Source organism: Patella vulgata, chromosome 6 (genome assembly GCF_932274485.2).
Source record: "Patella vulgata chromosome 6, xgPatVulg1.2, whole genome shotgun sequence".
Classification (NCBI taxonomy): Eukaryota; Metazoa; Mollusca; class Gastropoda; family Patellidae; genus Patella; species Patella vulgata.
The window spans coordinates 447,067-474,982 of NC_065884.2; the positions used below are offsets into that span (position 1 = coordinate 447,067).

The 27,916-nt window shown below is 38.7% G+C and overlaps 2 protein-coding genes across 5 annotated transcripts in view; both read right to left on the minus strand.

Moving 5' to 3' along the window:
• The window catches only part of LOC126823967 (uncharacterized), a 60,599-nt gene extending 54,020 nt beyond the window's left edge, over positions 1 to 6,579 (minus strand). For all 4 annotated transcript variants that reach the window (XM_056101957.1, XM_056101959.1, XM_056101958.1 and 1 more), the window contains exon 1: positions 6,527 to 6,579. In XM_056101957.1, coding sequence (XP_055957932.1) covers positions 6,527 to 6,563 — 37 coding nt within the window. In that variant the 5' untranslated portion in view covers positions 6,564 to 6,579. The remainder of the gene's footprint in view (positions 1 to 6,526) is intronic.
• Positions 6,580 to 19,573: 12,994 nt separating this feature from the next.
• LOC126823964 (uncharacterized) lies at positions 19,574 to 27,766 on the minus strand. Its single transcript, XM_050553036.2, has 6 exons — positions 27,504 to 27,766; positions 24,988 to 25,338; positions 22,341 to 22,664; positions 22,038 to 22,115; positions 21,293 to 21,383; positions 19,574 to 20,157 (listed from the first exon to the last, which is right to left on the minus strand). Exons 1-6 carry the CDS (start codon positions 27,541 to 27,543, stop codon positions 19,650 to 19,652), a joined length of 1,392 nt encoding a protein of 463 aa, XP_050408993.1. The 5' UTR covers positions 27,544 to 27,766; the 3' UTR covers positions 19,574 to 19,649.
• Positions 27,767 to 27,916: the final 150 nt, after the last annotated feature.

Genomic DNA, 27,916 nt, shown 5'->3' on the forward strand with positions numbered 1-27,916 from the left:
GTTTGTCATTATCTATGTAATGTATGTGATGTATTCGGTCCTGGGAAAGTTGTCTCTCTGTCCGAATTTTCCCCACGCTGTGTTCAATTGAAGCTTACTAAACGCCCGCATACCTTTGTTGGGTTTTATGGAGGCGGGATCCAGGCGAATACCTTCGGTGTCGTACACGTCGTTCACGAAACGGGTCTTATCTTCTTCGGTGTGACAAGTGTCGGGATAACTGCTACTTTCCATCTTCTTCTTCAGGTAGTGATTGATGTAACCGGTAAACAGACCGCCCGTTTTGGCCTCGGGATCGTAGGTGCTGAATTCTTTCCAGTGCCAGACTTCGTACACTTTCAATACGCGGTATCCCAGAGCCACCGCTTTCTTCAGTTCCAGGGTGACAAACGTACCCACCCAGGCTCGCTGTTCGTCGGTGTGATCACAAGGTTGGTATTCCGCAATCTCTCCTTGTTGCATGTGTTCGTCGACGCAGCTTCGACACAGGGCAAACACCAATTTCTGTTTGCGTCGAAAAGGAAGCACCGGGTGGTACAGGCCACGAGGCGGCAAAACCGAACACTGGACCAACCCTTCGTACTGCTGCCACTGGTCTTGATCGGGCTGTGTGACGATCGTGGGTTCCTTGATGGGAAACGTACCGTACTTGCAGATGTAGGGGTAGAGAGACACCACGTCGATATACCGCATGTCTTCAGCCGACTCGTTGACCATCAGTTGAATGGCATTGGTTCTCCCGCCGAAGAAAGCGTTGCGGGGCATCAAAGGTTCGGGGGCTGGCCATTGCTGATCTTCCAATCCGCTCAGAAATTCGTTCATCTCGGGATCTTGGCGTCGTTCTTCCTCCATCTCACACTCCCACATGACACGGATGGTCTGCATACCGTACTGCTCCTGGAGTCGACGGTGACGTTCTTGTGTCTTCTGGTACAAGTCTCTCATACTACGAGAGGGATCGTAGGAATGTTTATGTTGAACGTCTTGGACGGGGCCCGGAAAACATTTGGGACAACCGTGAAAGGCACACCCGTGAAATTCGTACACTGTACCGGTGGACGTATCCATACCATCTAAACTGTAAGGGCCGACTCGGCATTCACTACCATTGCGGGCGTGTCGAATGTTTGGTAGAGGGTCTGGTTTCGGAAAGCGGTCATGGTCTGTCGGTGTTGTTCCCATTCCAACCATCGAAGTGCTTTGTTGGACTGCTGTCGAGGATGGAAGCGATGCCAGTCTTTACCAGTTTCAGCTATTGCATCAGGGCTCGAGGAATGACGACGAGGGTGTCTTTCTTCAGGTAGTGTGTGCGTAGTACGCGACTGCAGGCAGAGGCCAGGGTCAGGCTCTTCTCAAAGGGGTCGATGCCCGTGTCCATGTGGAATATCTCGCGAAACACGCCACAACATCGGCGCAAGACATCGACGTCACTTTTACAGTAGGCGAGAATTTCCTGGCGAAAATCAAAGACGTCGTGACTGTGTTGTTGGTACCACTCGTGAAATTTCTCTCGTTCCGATACACTCATGCCATCTGGATCGAAATCGGTGTCGGGAGGATAGGCGCCCACGTAATCTTCATTCTCCGGTCTGTTAAAGTGGTGAGGGAAATAACCTTTCTTGAGTTCTTGCAGGCCAAAAGTCTTGGACATGTCCCGTAAGGGCGTGGGTAAAAAGTTGAGGGAATCGATGAATTTTACTGTGCCGACAGTGATCGTCATCGCTTTACCCCCGTTCATAATTACTTCGGGTTGCGCCGCGGAATGTTTGTGCAGCGTCTGTAAAATCAGCAGTCCGTCGTAACCTTTGAAACTGTGCGCCACGGCGATCACGGGACTCGATTCGTGACTGTCATTTTTCCGACCATCTACCACCGTACTGTGAGCAGCGAGTTGTAAAAACCATTTTCCCGCATCGTCCAGCGTGTCTTGACCTTTAAAAACAATTTCCCGTTGGTGATTCCAATATTGGTCGCAGTGCTCGCAGGGTACTTGATTATCGAGACAAAAGTGACAACAGGCTTGCAGGACACATAGGTTGGGAATGTGTTCACCGGAATCTTGCTCGCATTCAAAGTCAAAGAAGACGAAGCGGGTCAACGTTGTTTTCTGCTGTTTGTCGATTTGTGTCTTTCTGTCTCCGTCCATGTCGATGGGTGATTTTAGCTGTTGAATGTAGCAAAACTGTTTTTCGGCCGTGTGCCACTCTCGGCAGATGGAGCACTGGTATTCTCCGCATCGGTGTTCTTCCAAATTTCGCTTGGCCTTGATGACGTCCCACTCCTTCTGGCATTTTTCACATTTCTTCCAGCGGTGACATATACTGCAGTTGGCTCTGGAACGGGTAGCGAGATGGTTGTCGAAACACTGCCGGCTCATAAACACACGATGACATCGGTAACACGTCTTTGTATTGGGATCGGGTGGACAGACTGGACCTACTTAAAAACACCTCCCAGGAAAAGACCCCTCCCGAATTAGTGGAGACCATCAGACGCAACCGACATAAAGTGCGTCGCACCCTCGCTTTCTAGTGAGGACAACGGCCCTTTTCAGGGCCAACTTAATCAATGCAAAAGAGTTTTTTCCCCTTCCCCCTCCTCTCCCTTCTTCTGCTCTCTTCTTCTTCTTCTTCTTCTCCTTTTCTGCTCTCTCTCTTCCCGCGCGCGCCCCCCCTCTCTTTTCTCACGCACGTGCAGGGGGTCACACACGTGCAAGGTTACGCACCTGCAAGGGGTCACTCAGTGCAAGGTCACGCACGTGCAAGGTCACGTGCACGCACATGCACGCACGCGCAAAAAAATGGCTGTACAAGCCCCCTAACTACTAAGTGGTCCATAGAACCGTGAAAAAGTCAATATCTGGTATAACCTTCGCCAGCCTGGATCCCTTGCTGACATTTGATCTGAGCCTGCGTTAGACTGTTCCATTCCTGGTGTAGTACCTGATCCAAATCGTCAAGATTCTACACAGATGAAAGCCTCCAATGGATTCATGGGTTGGTTTGGTAAACCGACGAGGAATGAGGAACTTCCCAAATTTAAACAAACTGTTAATATATCAAAGACACTATCAATTGACTGATAAGAACTTATAACCACATTCCGAAAGCATGGTTAGTTTACCCTGAACTATCAAATAGTTAAACCCGCGCTTAAACAAACTCCAAACTGAGGGGTGGGGCGGTTCCGTCGTCGTAAAACTGATTTCACACATCTCATTGAAACTAGGTTTCGCAACCCTCGATTGAGTAAAGTTTAAACGAACCGTCAAATCGCATTTTTTTATATTCTGTGTTAATTTTTATGAATGCACATCTTATTTACACACAGATTTTATGTTATGGAAGTATACTCTTGGGTGTGTTGTTGTTTTTCTTCACTTTCAGCTTTTAAATACAGCCATGTGTATGAATATTTCAGGTATATGAATAACTTGAAGCATATAAATAACTTGTAGCTCACTGTTTACATCTGCTATTTTTAGAATATAATTTTGGTATTTCTTGTGAGCTATTTCATTTTTTCCATATATATCGCTACATACATACAATTATGTTATTGTACGGTGTTATCAATTGTTATAAGTTGTACATTTTACTAATCATACGGTACGTTAACAATGAACTCTACAATATCATAATTATAGCCTGTCGTTAAATACGATAGGTGTGATGATACGCGGTACTGGTCCTCGGTGTAGGTGGTAGGTGCCACGGTGGGGAATGTGGCAGTCAGTGTTCCAGTATGTGAGCCGTGGGGCTAAATGGGTCGGAATGTGCAATGTCTAATATTGGGCTACAGACAAAACAGGTGAAATATTGATTTTTCACAAAATTGAGTTTATAAATATATTATCTATCGACCCAATATATCAAAATAGAAATAAAACATTTAGAAACACCTTTATTTGGACGTTTTGTGAGAGTACCGTATTCATAATTAGCTATTTTTCTTCGCTCGTTGTGGGAAAATCAGGTAATCCCCTTGACATCGTTGTGAAGCATTACATCTCTACCCTATAAATATGACCGAAGTACTACCGATGATATCATTTTAATCGAGTACAAACGGGTTTAAAAACGTAAACAACCTTAACTTGTTTCAAGTCAGCGCAGCGTAACTAGTTATTTGATACTTCGTTTCGTTTAAAAAAAAAACCTAAACTAATAATAAAGACTGAATTTATAAAAATCATTAGAATTACGTCCCAACGGAAACTTTTTATTTAAAACTGCCTTACGTTTTATTAATCTATTTTTTATCAATATAATTTTATCTCTGTGGTTTTCTGCTTTTTCTAGCCTAGAACACTCCTTAAATATAGGCCTTTGCCGCCAATGATGTATAGAATTACATTGAAATCTAAGTCATTTTTCGGTGATATATTTGAACGGTTTTAAAAATAGGATAAACATTGTGGCCCCTAGAGGCACCGCTATATAAAGACATGATTTTTCGTACAATCAGGGGCCATAATCCAGAAAGTTAATGGAGGCAACCAAATCAAATATGTCATACGATGCAGTTCTTTGAGTCTCTGGCTAAAACTCCGCACATCCAACGTGTGACGCATAATCTCTTCTCTGCTACATAATTTATTAGTCTTGTATTATCTATAGTTTCTTTTTGTAATTCTTTTTTCATTCTTGGTTAGGAACCTTTAAATGTTTCTTTGACATCTCATGTTGTGTATATCTTTTTATCAGTCCCAAACATATCGCATGATTAACAAACAAGATGACAGGAATAAATGTACTGTTTCTACACTTTGATTTCAAGCACTGGATAATAGGTTACAAGCATAGCTTAAGAATAGGGTGATTCTCTCCATCTTTCAACTTGCCATCATTTAGCTGTGGTGGGTGGACGAGGTCCCATTGTGAAATACATAGAGTGAATACAGTTATTCGAAAACTGACCTCCAGCCTTGGCTGATTTCCTAAACATGTTCGCGCCGTAGGTTTTCATCATACGCACGTCCGTAATTGAAGCAAAATATTACATAGAGTGAATACAGTTATTCGAAAACTGACCTCCAGCCTTGGCTGATTTCCTAAACATGTTTTGTTCGCGCCGTAGGTTTTCATCATACGCACGTCCGTAATTGAAGCAAAATATTACAGCTTACGTTTAAAACTCCCGAGTCTGGTCTTATAGATGGTAAAAATTATACACCCAATTAGATTACTGAATTAAAATATAGTATCTGAATTGTAAGACCACGAGGCCTGGCCATATCTTTATGTGTATGGCTAGTGAACTTTAATTCTTAGCAATGAATGAATGAGATGGAGTTTTATGGGACGTCAGCTCTAACCGGGATATATTACGCCAAACATATGGCGTCGTCTACGAGACAAATTAAAAAAATATCACAGAAATATGGAAGCTCTAGTAAGAATTATTTTTGTTTGGTTTTTTTCCTATTTTTATTGATTATCTAATTTTGAAAAATGTTTTTATAATATCTATTTTTAGTTTTTGATTTTGTAGAATAGTTTTTAATTTTTTAATTTTTTATTTCCTATTTTTAATTTTGTTAAATAATTTCTAATTTTTAGAAAATTATAATTTCTAATTAATAATTATTCAATTATATCATTACCCAATATGTAGTCGGTTATAGAATTATAAGAAATGTCAAACTTGGTATGTTGAAGAAATGGAAGTTTCGAAATTTCTTTTAAAATACGTAATTGTGTTTCGCCTTTAGAAACTGACTATATATATATATATATGTTGTAAGATCAATATATATATATATATATATATATATATATATGTATATATATATATTGATCTTACAACATCCGATAACGTGAGAGAGAGAGAGAGAGAGAGAGAAAAAAAATGGGGTTTAACGTCCACTCGACACAAACTAGGTCATTTCGGGACTAACATATGGTTTAATTTTATTTCAATATTTCGCTTGCGCGTAGGGGTCTTTAGCAGTGGGAGGAAACCGGAAGACCTGGTGAAAACCCACGAGGTTGGACAGGCGACCCTACTCCTTGCCACGTACAACCGGGGTTTCGAAACCACGCCAGTCGAATCAATGACAGACTTTATGATACAGCGCGCGCACACTAACCATTCAGCCATTCAGCCATCCAACACATCAACCCGATAACGTAACACGACGATCGATAAACTAACAGTCAGTGTGACCTAACCGCAATTATGTCGATTTTGGTTGGTTTTTCTTGCCTCTCATGCTGCAAAATGTGAAACACGACTCATAACTACCCCTCCGCCTACACCCTACCCCCCATTCCCTCCTGTCTCTACACACACACGCACCACATCGTTTATAAAATAGAAGAGAAAAAATAACATGTAATACCAAGTGCATTGCGGTCATGTTTAGTATCTATTCTTTTCATTCAATAATAGGCTACCTTCTATTCAATATCTTGAATTAATGACATATGGTAGCAACACACTACCACATAATCATCATTCTGTCTACCCCACTAACTCCTTTCTTGCCATCTACCAATCAAAATACAATAAATCTGTACTTTACCTGTAACTAAAACCAATATAAGATGTAGATGGGCCATTATGCATGGCGGTAACAGCTGCAGCGGGGGGGGGGGGGAGGGAATAAAACTAATTTATATCTCAAACGCTGTACAAAATAACAACCAATGAACGGGACTGTTCATAATTCAACATACTATAGATACGACATCACGTTTGTTTTGTTTTATTTTGGAAACGTTTGACAAAGCCGTCGCTCAAATTCAATCATAATGAATAGTTCGCCGTGAATTAATTCAGTCATTGACTGATTGTTATTATCACGTGGTTTGTCTGATAGAGCTCGTGCAAGTGACACAGATGTCGTCTGCTTGGGTGTTATGTATTGTTTAATGGTCTCGAGCTTACGACATTGCGTAATATATTGTAACAACATGAGGGCCGTACAACATCTTAAAATACTGACACTCCGCACGAGCTTTTACGTCACACTAGTCCAATATCTCACTGGTATGAATAAAGTACTATTGGCAAGTTGCCCGTACGATTATTTGAAATAATGGTACGCCAACATCAAAGGGTGACGTCACATCTGTATTTTAAAGCGCTTTATTATCGTGTATTTCCTCATAAACAGATAAAAATAATGGGTATATGAGACGTATATAGAGCATTTTTGATGTCGACGCGAACTTTTCATCCATTTCCTCTCATGAATGGCCGGTCTGTAATCTTTCAGCGCGGACAAAAACTATATGTTGTCATATAGCGATGGGATTTTCCGTTGAAACGGACACGTTTTATGTAAACAGTAATTGTTAGTTTAAGCGAACGTGAAGTCTTTGTAGAACGATACACACTTTAATCAGATTAGACAAGAAAGGTCCCCATGAAATACTGTCAAACGAATACATAATTATATTATTCTGACCTAATATTAAGGCTGTTCTATTTCAAAAATCGTCGCTGTAACAAAAGGGGGGGGGGGGATGGGGTTTAACGTCCACTCGACACAAACTAGGTCATTTCAGGACCAAAACATGGTTCAGTTTTACTTCAATCATTCGATTGCGCGTAGGGATCTTAACACTGGGAGGAAAACGTTTTTTAATTTCCTACTTTGATAAAATATAGGTCAAATACAGGTTAGCCCGACATCTCCTGTGCTGTGTCTAACTCGACTCAAAGGGAACATCCCTCAAAAATATGTCAAAATTGCAAAATGTCTTTTTTTTTAACAAGATAGAATTATTTATGTAAACCATTTCCTCAGATTGTAAATAAATTTACTTAGAGACTTAGAGTGTATATGCATAACTGTATGGAATCTATTGGAATATATCCGACCGACAACTTATACCAAAACTGATACTCGTTCACGCAGAATGGTAAACCTTATTAACTGGGTCGATAAGATTCACTTGTTCTTGTTACCATCGACTAAAATGATAATCTATCCAAAAGATTACTGGTTGCCCCAGGTTATTGTTGTTGCTGACAATTGTTTCCCAAGAAAATTACCAGGAAATGCTTGGAATACCATTGGTAGGAGATTTAGAGTGCACCACGTTTCGACCAATCTGAATCCAGGAAATTTCCATTTTTGGCTACAATGAATAATCATCCTCTGACAAGATTATTAAGGCTTCAAACTTCCCTCCACTAATTCAACAATAAATACTAATTCTTTGATTCTTTGAGTTTGTCGAAACTATATACATTTCTATATATATTGTGGTATGTATATATATACCACTTGTTTATATAATATTGTGCCCGCAGCCGATCAATTTATGTATTTTAGTTTAACGGTTAGAGGGAGGCAACTCTCTTTATTAAAAGGGATGATGTAAGCAAGCGGGAAGCGTGCAAACGAAAGATGGCGAAGTAAACAGCGGTCTCAAACTATTTAAAACCGTTGTCAACGGTATTAACGTTAAAGTTTTCCTATAGATGCTCAATGCTTATGTCACACGGTTAACGGATATTGAGTGTCGATGGCGAACTGTATAAGCTGCTAGTTTAAGGTCTCAATTCGTCGTGTCTATGTGAAAGGCTAACGGTAAACAAGACATCGGCTATTGAGTATTGGTAACGGCATGGCTGCAGTTTCAAGTTAAAGGGACGGTGACGCGTTTCAATACCGCTATGTACAAGGTTTAAGGTTTACTTATAAATCCTATGGTGGACAGAATAAAGAAATTTTATGGTTTAAATGTATTTACTTTATCGAGTTTACGGCCACCATATTAGTTTCAAATAGTAAAAATTATTGACTTCTCGCCATACATACGTATTGTCAAATGGTTGAAATAAAATAGCCGCTCATATAGACTGAATGAACGTTGTAAAACTGTTTCGTTTAATGGTTATTAAGTGACTTTCCATAGATTAAAGTGCATGACACGTCCTATAGTGTTTTGATAGTTTGTCTACAGTCAATTGTCGACAGTTTATCAACATGGATTCACGTAAAGACTTGATAATAGAACTTCGTAATAACAATAATGAAGATACGGTAGCAGAACGGGATAGCGATGATGATAGTACTTTACACACCAGTTCAAATAAATCAAGGCACACGAAGAAAAGTCACAAAAGTTCAAATTCGTCTAGTTCGTCAAGATATTCAAGTTCTATGATCCGAGCAAGGGAAAAGGCCAAAGTTGCAGAACTGCTGACTGAACAGGCGATGTTGTCTAAAACTCAACAAATTCAGAAATTAGAACTTGAAGTGAAAATCGCTAAAGCCCAAGCCAGAGAGAAGGCTTTCCGTGAAATCGTTGATGAAGATAATGTAAACAGATTGTCAAACGAATATATTGTTCTTTCAGAAGTCAACGGATCCTCAAGTAACAGTGATCATTCTAGTACGGTAAAACCAAGTGATCTTCCACATACAGCCATACCGCCATTGATACATGTAAATGATAAACAAACAAGTGCAAGTAATTTAAATCAACCCATCTCGAGTACACCGCTTATTTATCGTCAACTTCGAGAGCAAACCCTGCCTAACTGCACAAAGAATACCACACCGCAAGGTCAACGTCTTAACCCCACAGCCAATGAATTTCAACCGACAAACACTAAATGTTTGGATTCAACACAGTTACAGACAAGGTCAAACGAAAATCAGAATGCTACAAGCTCTAATATTCAACACGATGTGGTTTTGATGCATAGACAATTAATGGCTGCAATGACATTACCTCAACCGGAAGTAAATAAGTTTAAAGGCGACCCGATAGAATACACGCCATTCATTAAAGCCTTCAACGCAAGGATTCGGTCTAAAGTCTCCAACAGTGCCGATTGTCTCTATTATCTTGAACAGCACTTAGAAGGAGAGCCTAGACATTTAATCGACGGATGTTTACATCTAGATCCCGAAGAAGGATTTGAAGAAGCGTTACAACTTTTGGATCAAGAATATGGCGACCCATACAAGCTTTCAATATCGTACACAGACAAAGTTCTTAATTGGTCCTTAGTTAAAGAAGATTCGTCAGCATTAAAGAAATTTTCTCTGTTTCTCATCAAGTGTAGAAACGCCATGAGTAGTTTATCTTATATGTTAGTCTTGAATCACCCACCAAATATGCAGTGCATTGTACAGAAACTCCCATACAGTCTTCAAGCAAGATGGAGAGAACGTGTTGTTCGAATGCGAAAGGTTGAAATGAAAACTGCATTATTCACTGACCTGGTAGACTTTATAAAGGATGCTGCAGAAGCTGCAAACGATCCCATATACGGTAAAGACGCTTTGGTGAAATCGAGTTCAACGAACAGTCAAGCTACTAAACCACATTATCAGCATAAAGATTTACACGGACATGGTAGGAAACCGTTTATACCCAAACAGAAAAGCTTTGCTACAAATACGAGTTCAGTATCATCGAATTCCGGGTGCTCAAACGGGACCGGGTACAAAAATCAGTTATCAGAAGTTGGACTAAGCTGTAAACTTTGTAAGGGCGCTCATGGTTTAGATAATTGCCCAACCTTTGCGAAGAAAACAATGGAAGATAAGAAGACTTTCTTGGTAAACAATAGACTCTGCTTTAGTTGCTTCGGAACAAATCACATGGCTAAGGGATGTTTACAAAGGGCCACATGCAGTAAATGTCAAAAGAAACATCCAACAACTTTACATATTGATGGATTCAGTCTTCAAATGGTTGATAATCATCTTGAATCGTCTAAGGCTAGTGAAAATACAGCTAACTTGATATCAGATGTTATTCCTAAAACAGTGTGCAATGTAACCAGATCAGTAAACTCTATTATTTTACAACCCATCCTTCCAGTACGTTTACAGTGGAAAGATAAAATGGTTATTACGCTTGCCTTTTATGATAATGGCAGCAGCGGTTGTTTTCTACTAAAAGACACCCAGACGAAATTAAATGCCAAAGGAGTCTCAACGAAAGTACAACTGGGCACCATGCATGGTCAAGACATGTTAGACTCAGAAATGATAAATAACCTGTTGGTGCTTGACATCGATGGCAATAATGGAATAGAATTACCTAAAACGTACACAGTAGGTGAAATACCCGTCACACTCTCACAGGTTCCTACACCAGAAATCGTTAGTAAATGGGAACACCTTCAAGATATAGCAAAGAAAATCCCTCAACTTATTCAAGGATGCGACATTGGGCTTCTCATCGGTAGTAATTGTCCCGTAGCTCTAGGGCCGTTAGAAGTAAAACCTAGTGAAGGAAATGGACCATTTGCTATGCGCTTGCCTCATGGTTGGACCGTGTGTGGGCCAGTTGCCGTAGAAGAATCTTTGTCAACAAACGAAGTCTCAGTAAATCGCATAACTGTTAGAGAAGTAGAAAGGTTCAAGGAAATATTCTCACCGCAAACAGTTCTTGAAATGTTCGAAAGAGACTTTAACGAGGATCCGATCAATCAAAACTCAGAAGAATATGGTTTGTCTCAAGACGACAGGAAGTTTATAGAAATTGTCAATGATGGTATAAGTAACGTAAACGGCCACTATCAGATCCCACTTCCTTTTCGTAAAGAGCATATTCTCTTCCCAGATAACCGACTTCAAGCTGTTAAACGCTGTGAATGGCAGAAGAAAAAGATGTCAAGCGATTCTCAGTATTATGAACATTATAAACGTTTTATTCAAGACAATATCGATAAGGGTTTTATCGAGAAAGTTCCTGAAAATGCCTCACCGGAACCAGGACATTCGTGGTATCTTCCTCATCATGGGGTCTACCACCCTCGTAAATTAGACAAGATACGAGTCGTGTTCGATTGTAGCGCGCAGTACCAAGGTATCTCTTTGAATAATCAGCTACTACAGGGCCCAAACCTGACAAACTCATTGATTGGTGTATTAACTCGATTTCGGGACGAACGTATCGCATTCATGGGAGACATCGAATCAATGTTCCATCAGGTAATGGTCCCACCTCACCATCGAGACTTTCTACGACTTCTATGGTGGAAGGACGGCGACATTGATAACGACTTAGAGGAGTTCCGTATGTGTGTACATCCGTTTGGAGCTGCCTCATCCCCCAGCTGCTCAAACTTCGCATTAAAGAAGACTGCGGATGAATCAGAAGAAGAGTTTGGTAAAACTGTCGCAAATGTTATTCGTAATAACTTTTATGTAGACGATTGCCTCAAAAGTGTCAAGACTCCAGAAATCGCTAAAGACTTAATACGAAGGTTACAAGGTGCATGCCTTAAAGGCGGATTTAGGTTGACCAAGTTCATCTGTTCTGATAAAGAGGTTCTTGAATCTATTCCAGAGGACGAAAGGGCTAAGGAAGTTCGGGAGTTGGATTTGAATTTAGACCTACCAGTAGAACGAGCACTTGGCGTAAAATGGGTTGTTTCATCGGACACTTTTGGTTTCACAATCACCTTAAAGGACAGACCTTTAACTCGCAGAGGTATCTTATCCATGGTATCGTCAATCTATGACCCACTCGGATTTGTTTCCCCGGTAACGTTAACAGCCAAACGAATATTACAGGATTTATGCCGCCTTGATCTTGATTGGGATGACGCTATACCAGTGGAGTATCAACGACAATGGTTAAACTGGAAAGATAATCTTCTGGCTTTAGAGAAGATAGAGATTCAACGATGTGTTAAACCGGTTGAATTTGGACCTATACTATCAAAGCAAGTTCATGTATTTTCGGATGCAAGTTCTACAGCGTATGGAGCGGTTGCTTATCTTCGACTCAAGGATAATAACGATCGAATACACTGTTCATTTTTACTAGGTAAAAGTAGACTCGCACCCATAAAGACAGTTACTATACCGAGACTCGAACTAACGGCCGCTACAGTATCAACACGCATTGGCCAACTGTTGTTAAATGAGTTGACTGATAAACCGGATTCTGTCTTTTATCACACAGACTCAACTACTGTCTTAAGATACATTCATAATGACCAACGACGATTCAAAATCTTTGTTGCGAACAGAGTTCAAACGATTCGTAACTGCTCAGAACCATCCCAATGGCTGTATATCGACACTAAAAGTAATCCAGCTGATGACGCCTCACGTGGTTTAACAAGCTTAACATTCCTACAGTCAAACAGATGGCTTAAAGGTCCCGAATTCTTATGGAAGCCAGAAGAGGAATGGATCAAACAACCAGTGTTACCTGGACTAATTCCCTCATCAGATCCTGAAGTAAAGGATGAAGTTTCTAATTGTGTAACGAACGTAACTTGTTCTGATAATAATCCTGTGAAGTTGTTTATTGAACACTATTCAGATTGGCACAGATTAAAACGTGCTGTTGTTATATTTTTACGGTTTAAATCAATTCTACTGCGTTTGAGTAAGGACAGAAAAGATCATAATCATTTAAATAGATCAGAAGAAGCCTTTATGACTGAACGGAGGAAATCCTCATTCAGATCCTTAAACTTACCCATAACTGTATTAGAAATGGAGAAAGCAGAAAGTAGTATTTTTAAGTACGTTCACGAACATCAATACGCTGAAGAACTTAAAGTTCTTAGATCAACAGACTTCAATCAGAATAATCGTCGCCAACAGTTTAAGTGCAAAAAGTTGTTAACGAAGAATTTGTCAAATTTATGGAAGCTCGATCCAGTTATCGATAATGGTGTTCTCCGCGTTGGTGGACGGTTAGACAGAGCCGACGTCTCGGAATCCTTAAAGCACCCTGTAATCGTTCCCAGAAAGGGTCACTTAACAGAACTCATCATTCGCCATGCTCATCAACGACTTGCTCATGCAGGAAGAGGTCATGTTCTAGCATCGCTACGAGAAAAGTATTGGATAATAGGAGCCAACGCCGCAGTACGCCAGGTGATAACTAAATGTGTTCCCTGTCGACGCAACCGAGCTAAACCAAACATACAGAAAATGGCGAATTTGCCAGCCGAAAGAGTCAACCCCTCACCACCGTTTACCTACGTGGGATTAGATTATTTCGGACCGTTCTATATTAAGGATGGACGACGTGAACTTAAACGTTACGGAGCTATTTTCACTTGTCTAGCTAGCAGAAGTATTCACATCGAAGTTTCGAACTCTTTGGAAACGGATTCATTCATACAAGCTCTTCAACGTTTCATAGCCCGAAGAGGACCCGTTAGACAGATACGAAGTGATAATGGATCCAACTTCATTGGTGCCGAAAAGGAGCTTCGTCAGGCATTAGATGAAATGGACAAGGATAAAGTTAGAAATAAATTACTGCATTTCAACGTTGATTGGATATTCAACCCCCCAACCGCAAGCCACATGGGAGGAATTTGGGAGCGCCAAATTCGCTCAATTAGAAAGGTCTTCAATTTTCTCCTCAAGGAACATGGAAGATGTCTAGATGATGAATCGTTTAGAACTTTAATGTGCGAGGTCGAACAAATCTTAAACTCTAGACCTCTTACATTCTTTTCTTCTGATAAAGACGATTTAGATCCCTTAACGCCCAATCACATCTTAACTACTAAGACTCAAGTTGTTTTATCACCGCCTGGATGTTTTCAACGTGAAGATCTATATCTACGTCGCAGGTGGCGCAGAGTCCAGTATCTCGCCAATCTGTTTTGGACCCGATGGAAGAAGGAGTATATGATATGTTTACAGGAACGCAATAAATGGTGTCATCCTCAACGTAATGTCCAGATTGATGATATTGTTCTTGTGTGTGATGACAGTCTCCCTAGAAACGAATGGATAATGGGAAGAATCGTTTCAACAGAAACTGATAATAAAGGACTAGTTAGAGCTGCTAAAATTAGAACGTCAACCACTCAACTACGCCGACCTATTGCTAAATTGGTTCTACTACTTGAGAAGGAAGATGGTGATTAACGTGTTAAAGTGACTTTTAAGTGATTTAATGTTTAATAGTATATAAATGACTTTAATGGTATTACGGTTTAACGTGGACAATTTTTAATGTGTTTAAACGGCTGCAGTTATTAAGACTGAATATTAGTTTGTAAATTGATTTCCTAATTTAGGGACCGGGTATGTGCCCGCAGCCGATCAATTTATGTATTTTAGTTTAACGGTTAGAGGGAGGCAACTCTCTTTATTAAAAAGGATGATGTAAGCAAGCGGGAAGCGTGCAAACGAAAGATGGCGAAGTAAACAGCGGTCTCAAACTATTTAAAACCGTTGTCAACGGTATTAACGTTAAAGTTTTCCTATAGATGCTCAATGCTTATGTCACACGGTTAACGGATATTGAGTGTCGATGGCGAACTGTATAAGCTGCTAGTTTAAGGTCTCAATTCGTCGTGTCTATGTGAAAGGCTAACGGTAAACAAGACATCGGCTATTGAGTATTGGTAACGGCATGGCTGCAGTTTCAAGTTAAAGGGACGGTGACGCGTTTCAATACCGCTATGTACAAGGTTTAAGGTTTACTTATAAATCCTATGGTGGACAGAATAAAGAAATTTTATGGTTTAAATGTATTTACTTTATCGAGTTTACGGCCACCATAAATATAAGTATATGACAATATATATTTTATTGCTACAGGGAATATGAATCAATAAACGCTACACCAGCTGCATACGTGCAAGGAAGGAAACCTGATCATGCGAGATTCATTATTCATGTACGTCGTATATCACATCAAACAATGCTAATGACATAATTTCCGCACGACCCTTAATGAACGTCACATTTTAACAACTGAAACATTTCCTCGTCCATCAAGGAACATGGTGAAATGCATGCAGTTGTATTTCTATTCCTTCACCCATCAAGAAATAGGATGAAATTCATACCATTGTATTAACCCACCAAGAAACAGGATGCAATTTATACCATTGTATTACAAGTCGATTATAACATGTTGAATAACGTGAAATTGACACTTGCCTGCAGTGGATACCTTTATCAACTTAAATATTGATATAACAGGTGGGGCTATAAACAAAGGCAACACTATATCCTAGACAACCATAGCGAACTGTATCCTAGACAACCACAGGGAACTGTATCCTAGACAACAATACAATCTAGAATAAAGTTACGAAACCTGTACCCAAAGAGGATATCAACCGAGTTGTTCTTAAAGCATTACTGGTTCCTATTAAGTACACAATTGTTTTCTGCGCTTTTCTCAAATGGGCCTCCACAATATCGTCAAGGGTGTTTAATTGATACCGTGCCCACACGCACGATAAGATCTCAAAATGATAACCTTTTAATTATCTTACAATCTCCAATTTCATACAGACCCAGTTGACTGGTTTATGACGGACCCCTTCTATATCCAGAAGAGCTTAAATGAGCCCTTTTATTTGGTATCTTAAATGATGTTACTATCGACCTTTGTGTTGTGTCTAGCTATACTACAGTTTGATGAACAGCCGCTCCCCCCCCCCACCGCACTGAGCCTCTAAACTATACAGTTTGATGGTCCATTATTAATCCCATTAAACCTAATTTATTTGTTTCTCCAAACATCCTTACAGTTTTTCGGCACGAGCTGGTGTTTCAGCCGCAAGCTACAAGATCCTTAAAATCTTCTAAATATTGATATTGATTCGTCCTCACAAGAACATAATCCTTCATACCAAATCTGAAAATATTCGTTTAAAAAATGTCGCCTCTATCGCGTTTACCAGCCAATTATTGACGGATATAGATGGTGACGACGACATATGTAACAACTTTAGCGTCTACACCAATTTTGAAAGTGACCAATGGTAATAAATCTGATTTAAATAGTTGTCAAAAATCTATAACTGAGCCAAATTGGGGACAGAAATTAAAACCATTGGACCGGTTTGAAATAATACGTTGTGAAATTTGCGACTGCAAGTGTGCAGTATTATTTAATGTGGAGTAACTGAATAATGGTAGTTTTCAAGAGAAGGTCCTCGGTAGGTATTTATAAGATATAATCGTCCACGATAATCTCCCGTCTTCCTTTGCCCAGTCGGAACCAAACAGTAAGATGTTAAACCCTATTTCATTAGACAACACCGAGCAGATTTTTATAAGAATTAGTGGTCCAACTCCGAGCAAATGTTTATAAGAATTAGTGTTCAACACCGAGCAGATGTTTATAAGAATTAGTGGTCCAACTCCGAGCAAATGTTTATAAGAATTAGTGGTTCAACACCGAGCAGATGTTTATAAGAATTAGTGGTCCAGCTCCGAGCAAATGTTTATAAGAATTAGGGGTTCAACTCCGGGCAAATGTTTATAAGAATTAGTGGTTCAACACCGAGCAGATGTTTATAAGAATTAGTGGTCCAACTCCGAGCAAATGTTTATAAGAATTAGTGGTTCAACACCGAGCAGATGTTTATAAGAATTAGTGGTCCAACTCCGAGCAAATGTTTATAAGAATTAGGGGTTCAACTCCGGGCAGATGTTTTTAAGAATTCGTGGTTCAACTCCGAGCAAATGTTTATAAGAATTAGTGGTTCAACTCCGGGTAAATGTTTATAAAAATTAGTGGTCCATGCATGGAAATAGTAGGATATGAGTTAACTGAACAATTGTAAGTGGACTTTCCGAAGTGGAGAAAGTAAATTCCACTAAGAATCGGGACTGGATATTACAAAAGGTTAAACGTACTTTCACCGACACCCTTCAGTATAGTTCAAGATTTGTTTGTACATTTCAATCTGAGAACATAATCTCATTGAAAGTTTTGCGAGAAAAACTCGAATACCCTTTACACTCCCGGTTAAGTTAACAGTGATAACATTTCAATAGTAGCGTTGTATGTTATACGTGTTTCAAAATTCACCACTTTAAAGGAAACGGATACGTTGAAATAGAAATGTAAGCTGATTCAACTTTGATGATTTACACATCAGATAAACCCACACGCTCGCTTTCTATTCCTAGACACCATCAAAAGTTACTTTAACGGAAACGGGAACTATGATGATGTATCCTAGATAAACCCACACGTTCAGATTCTTAGACATTATATAAACGTGTTTTCTTTTCCTATAAACGACCAAAAGTCACTTTAACGGAAACGGAAACTTTGATGACGTATCTTCACTCATTCGTCGAGTCACCTCGCTTGCTGCTTACACGGACATATTTATATTACCCATATAGTATTATATAGTTATGTTTGTTTCTAGTCGTGTGCAGACCAGATCTCTTTATACATATGAATCAATGACATACTGACATCCGGATATCACTTCATCCTTGTATACGAATGAATATTTGTATCCCTATATTTACTAACCATTATATTTATATGTTTATTGTTTCGTTTCTTCATTAATGTTGTCAATATAAAATCTTGTCGATAGTATTGCCAGGCAATGTTAGAGAGTATTCGGGGGCATAAAGCACGCCATTTCTGTCATTTGTATTATTTATTTGATAGTGTATGTCAATTAGACTTACATCGGCAGTGCTTCATGCCATGGAATCCTCTGTTTACGCCAATCACATAAAGCCAGTTATCCCTCTTCAATTACTTTGTGAACTACGCTAGTCTGCAGCATTCCCTCGTGACTTTTGCGATACAAATATCTTCATCATGATCATCACCATCATTAGAGTTAAATGTTTTATTTATTTATTATTATTTGTATGCTATTTTACATTATATTTACCAGATGTGTTATGCTAATTAATACCAAATATTCCATAGTCTTCTGCATCTTGAGAGAGAGAGAGAAATGGGGTTTAACGTCCAATCACACAAACTAGGTCATTTCGGGACTAACCTATGGTTCAATTTTATTTCCATAATTCGCTTGAACGTGACAAGGAGTAGGTTCGTCTGTCCAACCTCGGTGGGTTTTCTCCGGGTCCTCCCACAGCTAAAGACCACTACGCGCAAACGTATTATTGAAAAAAAGATGGGCCATGTGTTAGTGACAGTCTCAAGTGGACGCGACACCCCATCTCTCTCTCTCTCTCTCTCTCTCTCTCTCTCTCCACGTAATCGTAAACTTTTGCATCCCCACATGGGATATACACCCTTACTGATACGAGATTTAATTACCGGGATTTCTCCTCACACTGTTTTCATATAATGAATTGTAACATGGTATGGTTGTATTATATACAATCAAAGGTAAGGGCCGAGTATGCTTCCAGTCAAATCCAAGGTTCTTCGCGTCCCTGGTCGTTATTTGTAATACCGTGGAAACTACAATATTATGATAATTGGTTCAATTACGTTCATTATTCTCCAATATTTAGCATCCATCGATATAAAGCGGATATTACTAAAATATGTCGCTACAATCTTATGAACCTCCGCTTTCAAGTGGACAACAATTTCAGTTCAGATTATATCCATTTTGACCAAAATTATCTTGTGATATGAAATTTAGAGTGAACCAATTTGGATGGTTTTATTTATAGCTATAATCGATCATGAAGATTTGAGTTTTTCTACCATTTTAGCACCCCGACACTCACAGTGGCATCGCCAACGGCCCCCTCGCCTCTTCCCCACCCCATTAATACGCTACTGATTGGTATCTAAACATCTCGACTGGGCTAGAATGCTTTCTGGGTGAATGAGGATTCGTTACGGGTTACTTACATGATGTAAACAATTAATGTTCTTTAGAACAAATAAACATATATTCAGAATAACTTGCATATTCAAATTTACTCTGAAAATATTACACTTTGATACTAAGAATTGTCAAATAACTTCAATCTGTTTTTAATAATTAATACAAATGTGATCATAATCAGACTGGCTATTATTAGCCGATTTTGAATTTTTGTCGGATCCCAGATGATCATAATCTGGATCAGATATGGAATCCATCGAGTTACTTCTTTTATCTCCGGTCATGTAACTAGGGTTCCCATTGTGACTTTGTGACTCCACCCGAAACGTCTTGTTGACTTGGGTGTATCCCAGATCAATCTCTCGTTTCCTTGAATCAGATCGCGAACAATCTTCTTGTTCTTTACTATCAACAGAGACGGATCGTTCCAAATGATAGAGTAGGGATGCACCAGTGACACTGTCTTGTTCTTGTGGTTGAAGAATATCTATGGGATCAGCATAGTGATGTGATGTGTTTTTAAATGGTATTTCTTCATAATAATCGTGACTAGATACTGACTGGGAACCTTCATTAATAATATGGCTATTTCCATCCTCTGTACATTTCGTTTTAAAGCATGCCGTGAAGAATATATATATATTCACGTTTAGTTTCCTGAAATACAATAAACCATATTTAGAACAGATATTATAAAACTCGAGTAATATTAATTTGAGGAACACAATAAAATCGTCGTTTGTGAAAAGATATTATTATACATGAGTTCTACAATATAACCCTGGTATTGAGTCACGAACACTAAAACTGTAAGGTTGTGTTGTAATAAATGGGTCATCGGTTTGGGGCTGATGCGGGGATTGCATAGTGATAAAGCATTGCATGGATATTTGTATGATAAGATGTTGAATGATTCTACAGGAGTTAAGAATACACAGGCTATAATTCCATGGAATACAATTACTGTTAGCTACTGAGTGGCGATTCCACTATCACTCTATAGTCTTTCATAAGGAAATGAAATGAAATGGGGTTTAACGGCCTACTATTCTGCTCCGACTGGGCTAATGAAGACACGCATACACCATACAGTGAGCTATGAGGGAAATTTTGCCCGGACAGCGGCACTACGGATCACTCTTACATCGAATCCCAACTGTCAAGGGATCTTTTACGGGCACGCCTATGTGTGCACGGGAGCTCGGTTTTTCGTCCCATCCAACGACGACTAGACAGCTGTCAAGGGGGAAACCACTCCGAAAAATCTGAATGAATTTCTTTCCTAAAAGACTGATGAAATATAAAACATATCGGTAAAACATTTACATTGAGTTGGGTGGTCAATAATCGTCGTATAAAAGGGGATATTTGTCCTCTTCATATTACGAAGTCATATAATTCGTTAGATTGTCATATATAAGAGAGTCAAATTCGTCAGGCCCCCGCGTGACCAACGTGTTCACCACATCTAATGTGTTTCATCTATGCTAATGTGTCACCTACTTTTCATAAACTTCGCCTTTGTACCTATTCTGACTTGGAAAACGTCTTCATCCGCTGAACGCACGTGCAAGTAGTCCACAGGTGAATGTATATATAGCTATTGAGTCAACCTATCTAGATGATTGATATCCCCTGATTAACAATGTTGGCACGACAACATGACTATATGATGAACATCCCCTTCATAAACATGGCTATGTGCACGTCATCCAGTTAACGTAATGGTCTAATTATATTCACAGTGAAACCAGTTAGCATGTGAAGTTGTATCAAAACTAAAACTACTTGCTTGAATAAATACACCATGACAACAATTATCACACATAATACACACAGCAACACGGACAGTATTATCTTGGTATGCTGGAAACCGGGCTCACCTGTAATACAACAATTATTAATAGTAGTAAACATGAATAGAAAGTTGATAGCCTGTCATAAATAACACAATAGGCCTACAGTCAATAGACCTTCACCTTATAAGATGGCTGTGTAGTAAGAATAAAGAAGGCAGCTTAGAGTAGATTTAATTCAATCAATCCTATCTCTATATGTTAAAATAAGTTATGTTATGTTGTGGGGATAAGTAAAGAGAGAAATTAAAATATCCCCTCCCCTCCTCAATCACATAAATAAGTAAATACGTTAACATATTATAAATATATTTACCGCTATGTTTAGGCGAGGTGGTGGTGTGTGTACCCATAATACAACAAACATTAGTAAGTATCAAAGGGTAGACATAAAGATACACATGATATACAGGAATAACTCTTTAAGGGTAAAATTATATGGTAAAGAAATATATTGATACTAAACTGATTGATTGATTGTAAATTAAAAGTAGCAGATTCGTTATCTTGTTGGAATAGGTGAACATTAATGTTTGATATAATAATTAAGTTTTAACATAGTTAATTGTAAGCTTATCATTAATTGTTGGTGGTTTAATACATTTGTCTGTTTCTATCACAAACTTAAGATTTGTGAAGTTGTTTAACGTATTGGTGGTATAGGATACAAGTGTACGTTACCGTTTGAAGTTGTTTCCTGTGAAGATGTTTCATATGAATTACAAGAATGACATCGTACATGTAACTGAGACCCAGGATCTAAAAAAAGAGAAGCAGACATATTGCCTTATGGCATATATATTAATCTATAAAAAGATGATAAACCTCTTTGATCTATGTTTTTGGGCTGGTCTGGTGTTTTATTGCATGTTGTCATAGAGTAAACTGTGTAAATTCATTTGGTCGAAACATTACCCCCACAAAACTCTATCTATACACTTAAAATTATCACGCTGGGTATATAGAAAATAAACAACATAATACCTATATGTAGGTTTATCCATATAAGGTCTTGTGGTTCAAATTGTAGAATGTCGATATCAATTTCTACACCAGAAATCAACTTTTTACGTAACCTAATCAATCTATCTTCTGTACTACAGTTAAACAAGGTCTGGTTGTTTATTTTAATCCCCCGACAGGATTCAGCACCCAGGTTGATATAATAACTATTTACAGCTATAGTAACAAAGCTGGTGATTTGACAACATCGTGGTAGCCAAGATCCAGATGATCCATTGAGATAGATGTAGATTTCCCTTTTAAAACTGTCTTCAATATCATTTCTAATGTTTATATTCTGTTGATCTGTACAAAGGCAAAAATAAAAAACAACTTAGATCTGTTTTAATTAAAGACTATACAAATTATCCGACAAAATAAAAGTAATTATATAAATACTGTTTTATCTTCTCTTAGACCAAACGAAGTAAATACTGTATTATATCATGCTAGTCAACATTTCAAGAAGTGCATCCCTGCATTGGCCGAGAAAGTTCATCCTGATTTTCCGACGTGGTTTCCCCTTGTCAGTGGTGCAGAACGGAGGGCCTGACAAGGACAGCTGTCTAGTCCTTCGGATGAGACGAAAAACCGAGGTCCCGTGTATACATTAGAATGCACGTAAAAGATCCCTTGGCAGTTGGAATTCGATATAAGAGTAGACGATAGTGCCGCTGCACGGGCAAAATTTCCCTCATAGCACACTGTATGGCGTATGCCCGTCTTCATTATCCCAGTATAGGAGCAGAACAGTAGGACGTTAAACCCCATTTCATTTCATTTCAATGCTATGGCAGCATCTTTATAATTAATGGTGTAATAGTATAGAAGGTTATTATTGTGCAATATACATGCCCGGGGATCAAACTCTCGCGATAGAGAACTCTTTATTTTAAATGCACTTCCCAGGGAAGCATGATTGCTTATTTTAAAAGAAATTTCGAAACTCCCATTTCTGCAAAATGCCAAGTTTGACATTTCCTGCAAGTATATAGCTGATTACATTCTGTGCAATGATATAATTGAACAATGCCCTTATGTTCCTTAATTGTTACAGATTAAAGCGGTTTCCGTATTTCTATCTGGATTATCGCCCTCATTATACACGTTTACTCAAATATGATTAAGAATTGTTCGTTTATTAAATTTTCATTATAATTTATTTGCTTTTTGGAATAATCTATACTTCATTCCTCGTGTATACCTTTTAATCCACTTTGTGAGCACGGTTACTGTATATAAACCCTAGTTACCGTATAGTAATTAGTAACAGTTTCAATGAATTAACCAAATTCATAAATCTATTTAAAGGGGAAGACCAACGATTTTCAATAAGGTTTCCATAAATAATAAATATATATTTAGAAATAATCCCTCCTATAACATATGCAAAAAATAATTTGCAAGCGAGAAATTAATTTTTATTAATACCGGAAGTGACGTAGTTGGTTCGACACGCTCACTGGTCACTATAGTAAACATACAAGTTTGGAGCAAGTTTAGCGCTGTATTTTGTGTTCGTTTCGCCGTTTGGCAGAAAATCTGATGAAAGGTAATCTTTATTAGGATATTAAGAACAAGAACTTACGGTGTTTTGAAGGTATAATATACAACGCGTTTGTGTAAATTAAGTTTCTAAACTGGACACTGTGACACAATTTAAGCCACATGGCTAATTGTTTACATCACGTGATAGCTGGCACGTGACAGATATTAACCGAACACAAATTGGCGACCTATTCGGCTAGCGACCTATTCGACCGATCCAGCTGGCAACCTGTTCGTTGGCAACCTATTCAGAATGAGAGCGCATCCCTTTAATATGATTGTGCCAACTTTTACTAATAATATTTCAAAAGCTTATTTAATCAGCTTTCGGAATATATTTAGTTGAATGTCCAGAATTTTGTAAGATAATGCGAAATTACATCTCTATTCTGAGCTAAAGGAATGGATAAATGATAATATATTCTACTTTCATTTGATAGACGTTACGTTGGATTTTATTGGTTGATAAAAATAGATGAGTTTGGGCGACTGTTGAATTTATTCTGAATAGGTTGCCAACGAACAGGTTGCCAGCTGGATCGTTCGAATAGGTCGCTAGCCGAATAGGTCGCCAATTTGTGTTCGGTTAATATCTGTCACGTGCCAGCTATCACGTGATGTAAACAATTAGCCATGTGGCTTAAATTGTGTCACAGTGTCCGGTTTAGAAACTTAATTTACACAAACGCGTTGTATATTATACTTTCAAAACACCGTAAGTTCTTGTTCTTAATAAACTTACTCCAAATTTGTATGTTTACTATAGTGACCAGTGAGCGTGTCGAACCAACTACGTCACTTCCGGTATCAATAAAAATTAATTTCTCGCTTACAAATTATTTTTTGCATATGTTATATGAGGGATTATTTCTAAATATATATTTATTATTTATGGAAACCTTATTGAAAATCGTTGGTCTTCCCCTTTAACTCTTTCACGGTATAAATAACCGGCCGTAAAGTACCGGGAAATGATCATCAACATCCAAGATCTTTAGCGATATATAATGTCTAGAGGAACCTTGCTGTCTATACAGTAGTAGATATAATTTATATAACCATATAAGGTGAGGTAATATACCGTCTGTACAGTAGTAGATATACTTTATATAACCATAATCTGTATTATTAACATAAGGCGAGGTCACATTACACGATTGTTGATTGGAACATCTGTCATAAACTTTAACACGGTCTTTAAAAAGAGCTGTTGTTGGTTCATCTTCTTCTGATGATCGACAACATTCTCCAGAGTTACATCCTGTTTCACTTTCACATTGTTTATTGGAATGTCCCATTTCGATTTTATTTCTATCGCTTGTCCCTTCCATAGCAATCACCTGACCATCTTTACAAGTCAACGCTGTACTCGTACACGGTGAACTACTTGGCCTATAGCAAGCATACGCCGATTTACCATCTACCATGTTCACTGAAAGAAGTGAAATAAAAATATTATTATAATTGATGGTGTGTTAGTGAACCATCAACAATTAAATATATTTTAGTTGTATATTCTCTTGTGTTTCTATAGATGTCAATATTTGATTCAATAATTCAACAAGACGTTTGTCAATGTTCTGTATAAATAATCATTGGCTGTTTCATATTTTGAATAATATACTATTCAAAAAAAGTAGGGGATATTTGATTTTTAAGTGTTATTAAAGTCACCTAATGAAACTGACGAAGAAACAAATGACAAAATGAAATGAAGTTCACATTCATCGATCTATTCCAAATGATCGTTAGACTAAGTAAGGCACAGACTGACCATTATAAGGGTAAAATGATACCCGGGGTCAAACAGCAAAGTTACCACAGCATCACAACCAAGTCAGTAACGGGTAAATCCTCCTCTGTTTGCCAAACAAGCATTGATCCGACGTGGCATACTCCTAATGAGACGTCTAAGGTCATTTTGGTCCAGATTGTCCCATTCCTGTTGCAACGCAGCAGCAAGTCCTTGGACATTGGCAGGACGTTGTTGACGTTGACGTAACCTCTGTCCAAGCATGTCCCAGACATGCTCGATGGGGGAGAGTTCGGGACTCAGTGCTGGCCAAGGTAATGTGGTGATGTTCTGTTGTTGGAGGTAACCTGTAACGATCCTGGCCCTGTGACATCTTGCGTTGTCATCCTGGAAGATGAAACGGCGGCCACGACGTCGTGCGAACGGCACAACATGGACTGCCAAGATGTTGTCCCGGTAGTACTGGCCTGTAACACGCCCTGCAACAACATGTAAAGCCGTTCTTCCAGCAACAGTGATGCCTCCCCACACCATAACAGAACCACCCCCAAATCGATCATGTCTGATGACGTTAACGTCTTGGAAGCGCTCGTTTCGACGACGCCACACCCTCCTACGTCTGTCCAAAAAATCAACAGTGAACCTTGACTCATCTGAAAACATCACATTGCTCCAGCGTCGATTATCCCAGTGTTGACGATCCCTACACCAACGACGTCTTGCCTGAATGTGATGATCTCTCAAACAAGGGATCACGCGAGGACGTCGGTCGCGAAGGTGACCCCTATGCAGTCGATTCCGAATCGTCTGGCCACTCACTCTCACACCAGTGTCTGTTTGAAGACGAGCGCTGATCTGATTTGCTGTGATGACACGATTTCTAAAGGCCAAGGTACGGATAAATCGATCCTGGGCTAGAGGTGTCGCCATTGGTCGACCTGAGCGTGGTCTGTCCTGTACAGATTGTGTATCACGGTATCTGGTCCATAGCCTGCTTATGACAGACTGAGAAACATTCATCGTCCGCGCCACAACCGCCTGTGTTGTGCCGATCTGTAGCATGCCAAGGGCACGTAACCTTTCATTTTGGGTAAGCCGATGCATATCAAAATTTGTTTTCTGGTCACTAAAACAATTAAACTGATGTTTCCACCCTGGAATTCAATGCCACAATGACTGTAACATTCAAAGTCAGAGTCGTGCAAATCTTGGGTTGGACCCCCATGATGATCCCAAGCATCACCTGCATTCCATGCGGTAGCTATTGGTGCGTTTGGGCGTCACATGTAACTGGAAATGTTTCTTCTGTTAGGTTCTATAGTGACTTTTTTCGTAGTCATTTGCATATTTTAGTATTATGCCCCCAAAATCAAATATCCCCTACTTTTTTTGAATAGTATATTTAATAAGCAGACTGGTATATATTGTGATAGTATTTAATATATTTTTAGTATCATTTGAACGATTGAATGGTTGAGTGCAGATTTATGTCATATCTCAATGGTATGTCTACATGCATGTATAGAACGATAATTATAAACTAACCACCAGAACCGAATACCTGACTTATTCAACTGTCAAAGTACCTTTTTACAAATGTTGCTTTATGGATTTGAATGCGTACCTTTTGACAAATGTTGCTATGGATATATATATATATAAATAGATTTTAACTACTTGTTTACCTCTAGTATATATAAACTATATAGAGATATGGTTTACCTGGCGTAATAACATTAATCTATAAACTATATACAGATATGGGTTACCTGACGTAATAACATTAATCTATAAACTAGATAGAGATATAGTTTATCTGGCGTAACAAGAGAAATATGGGTTACCTGAAAGTGACAACAGTATAAATATCCGTGTAACATTCATGATAACATATATAGCACACCAACGATATCTGGATAATATACCACACCAACGATATCTGGATACTATAATAAACTAACGATATCTGGATAATATCCTATACCAATGATTTACACGAACAACAAACTGACTCAGACGTTGTAAAAAATACATTTTCTTCCTGTTCATTTTGTTTATCATTATGTAAAGAAGTAGTGAATGTTGATTCATTACGAAACCGACTCATGAATATCTTTTACTTCCTGTGTCTTCTTCTTTATAGCTAACATGTTTTATTCAGGTGTAATATTTAAAGTGTCCATGTACTTGTTGTTTTTTATGTTGACATTATCTGTTCCGTTTGTTCTATTTTATGTTGAGATTGTTTGTTCCGTTT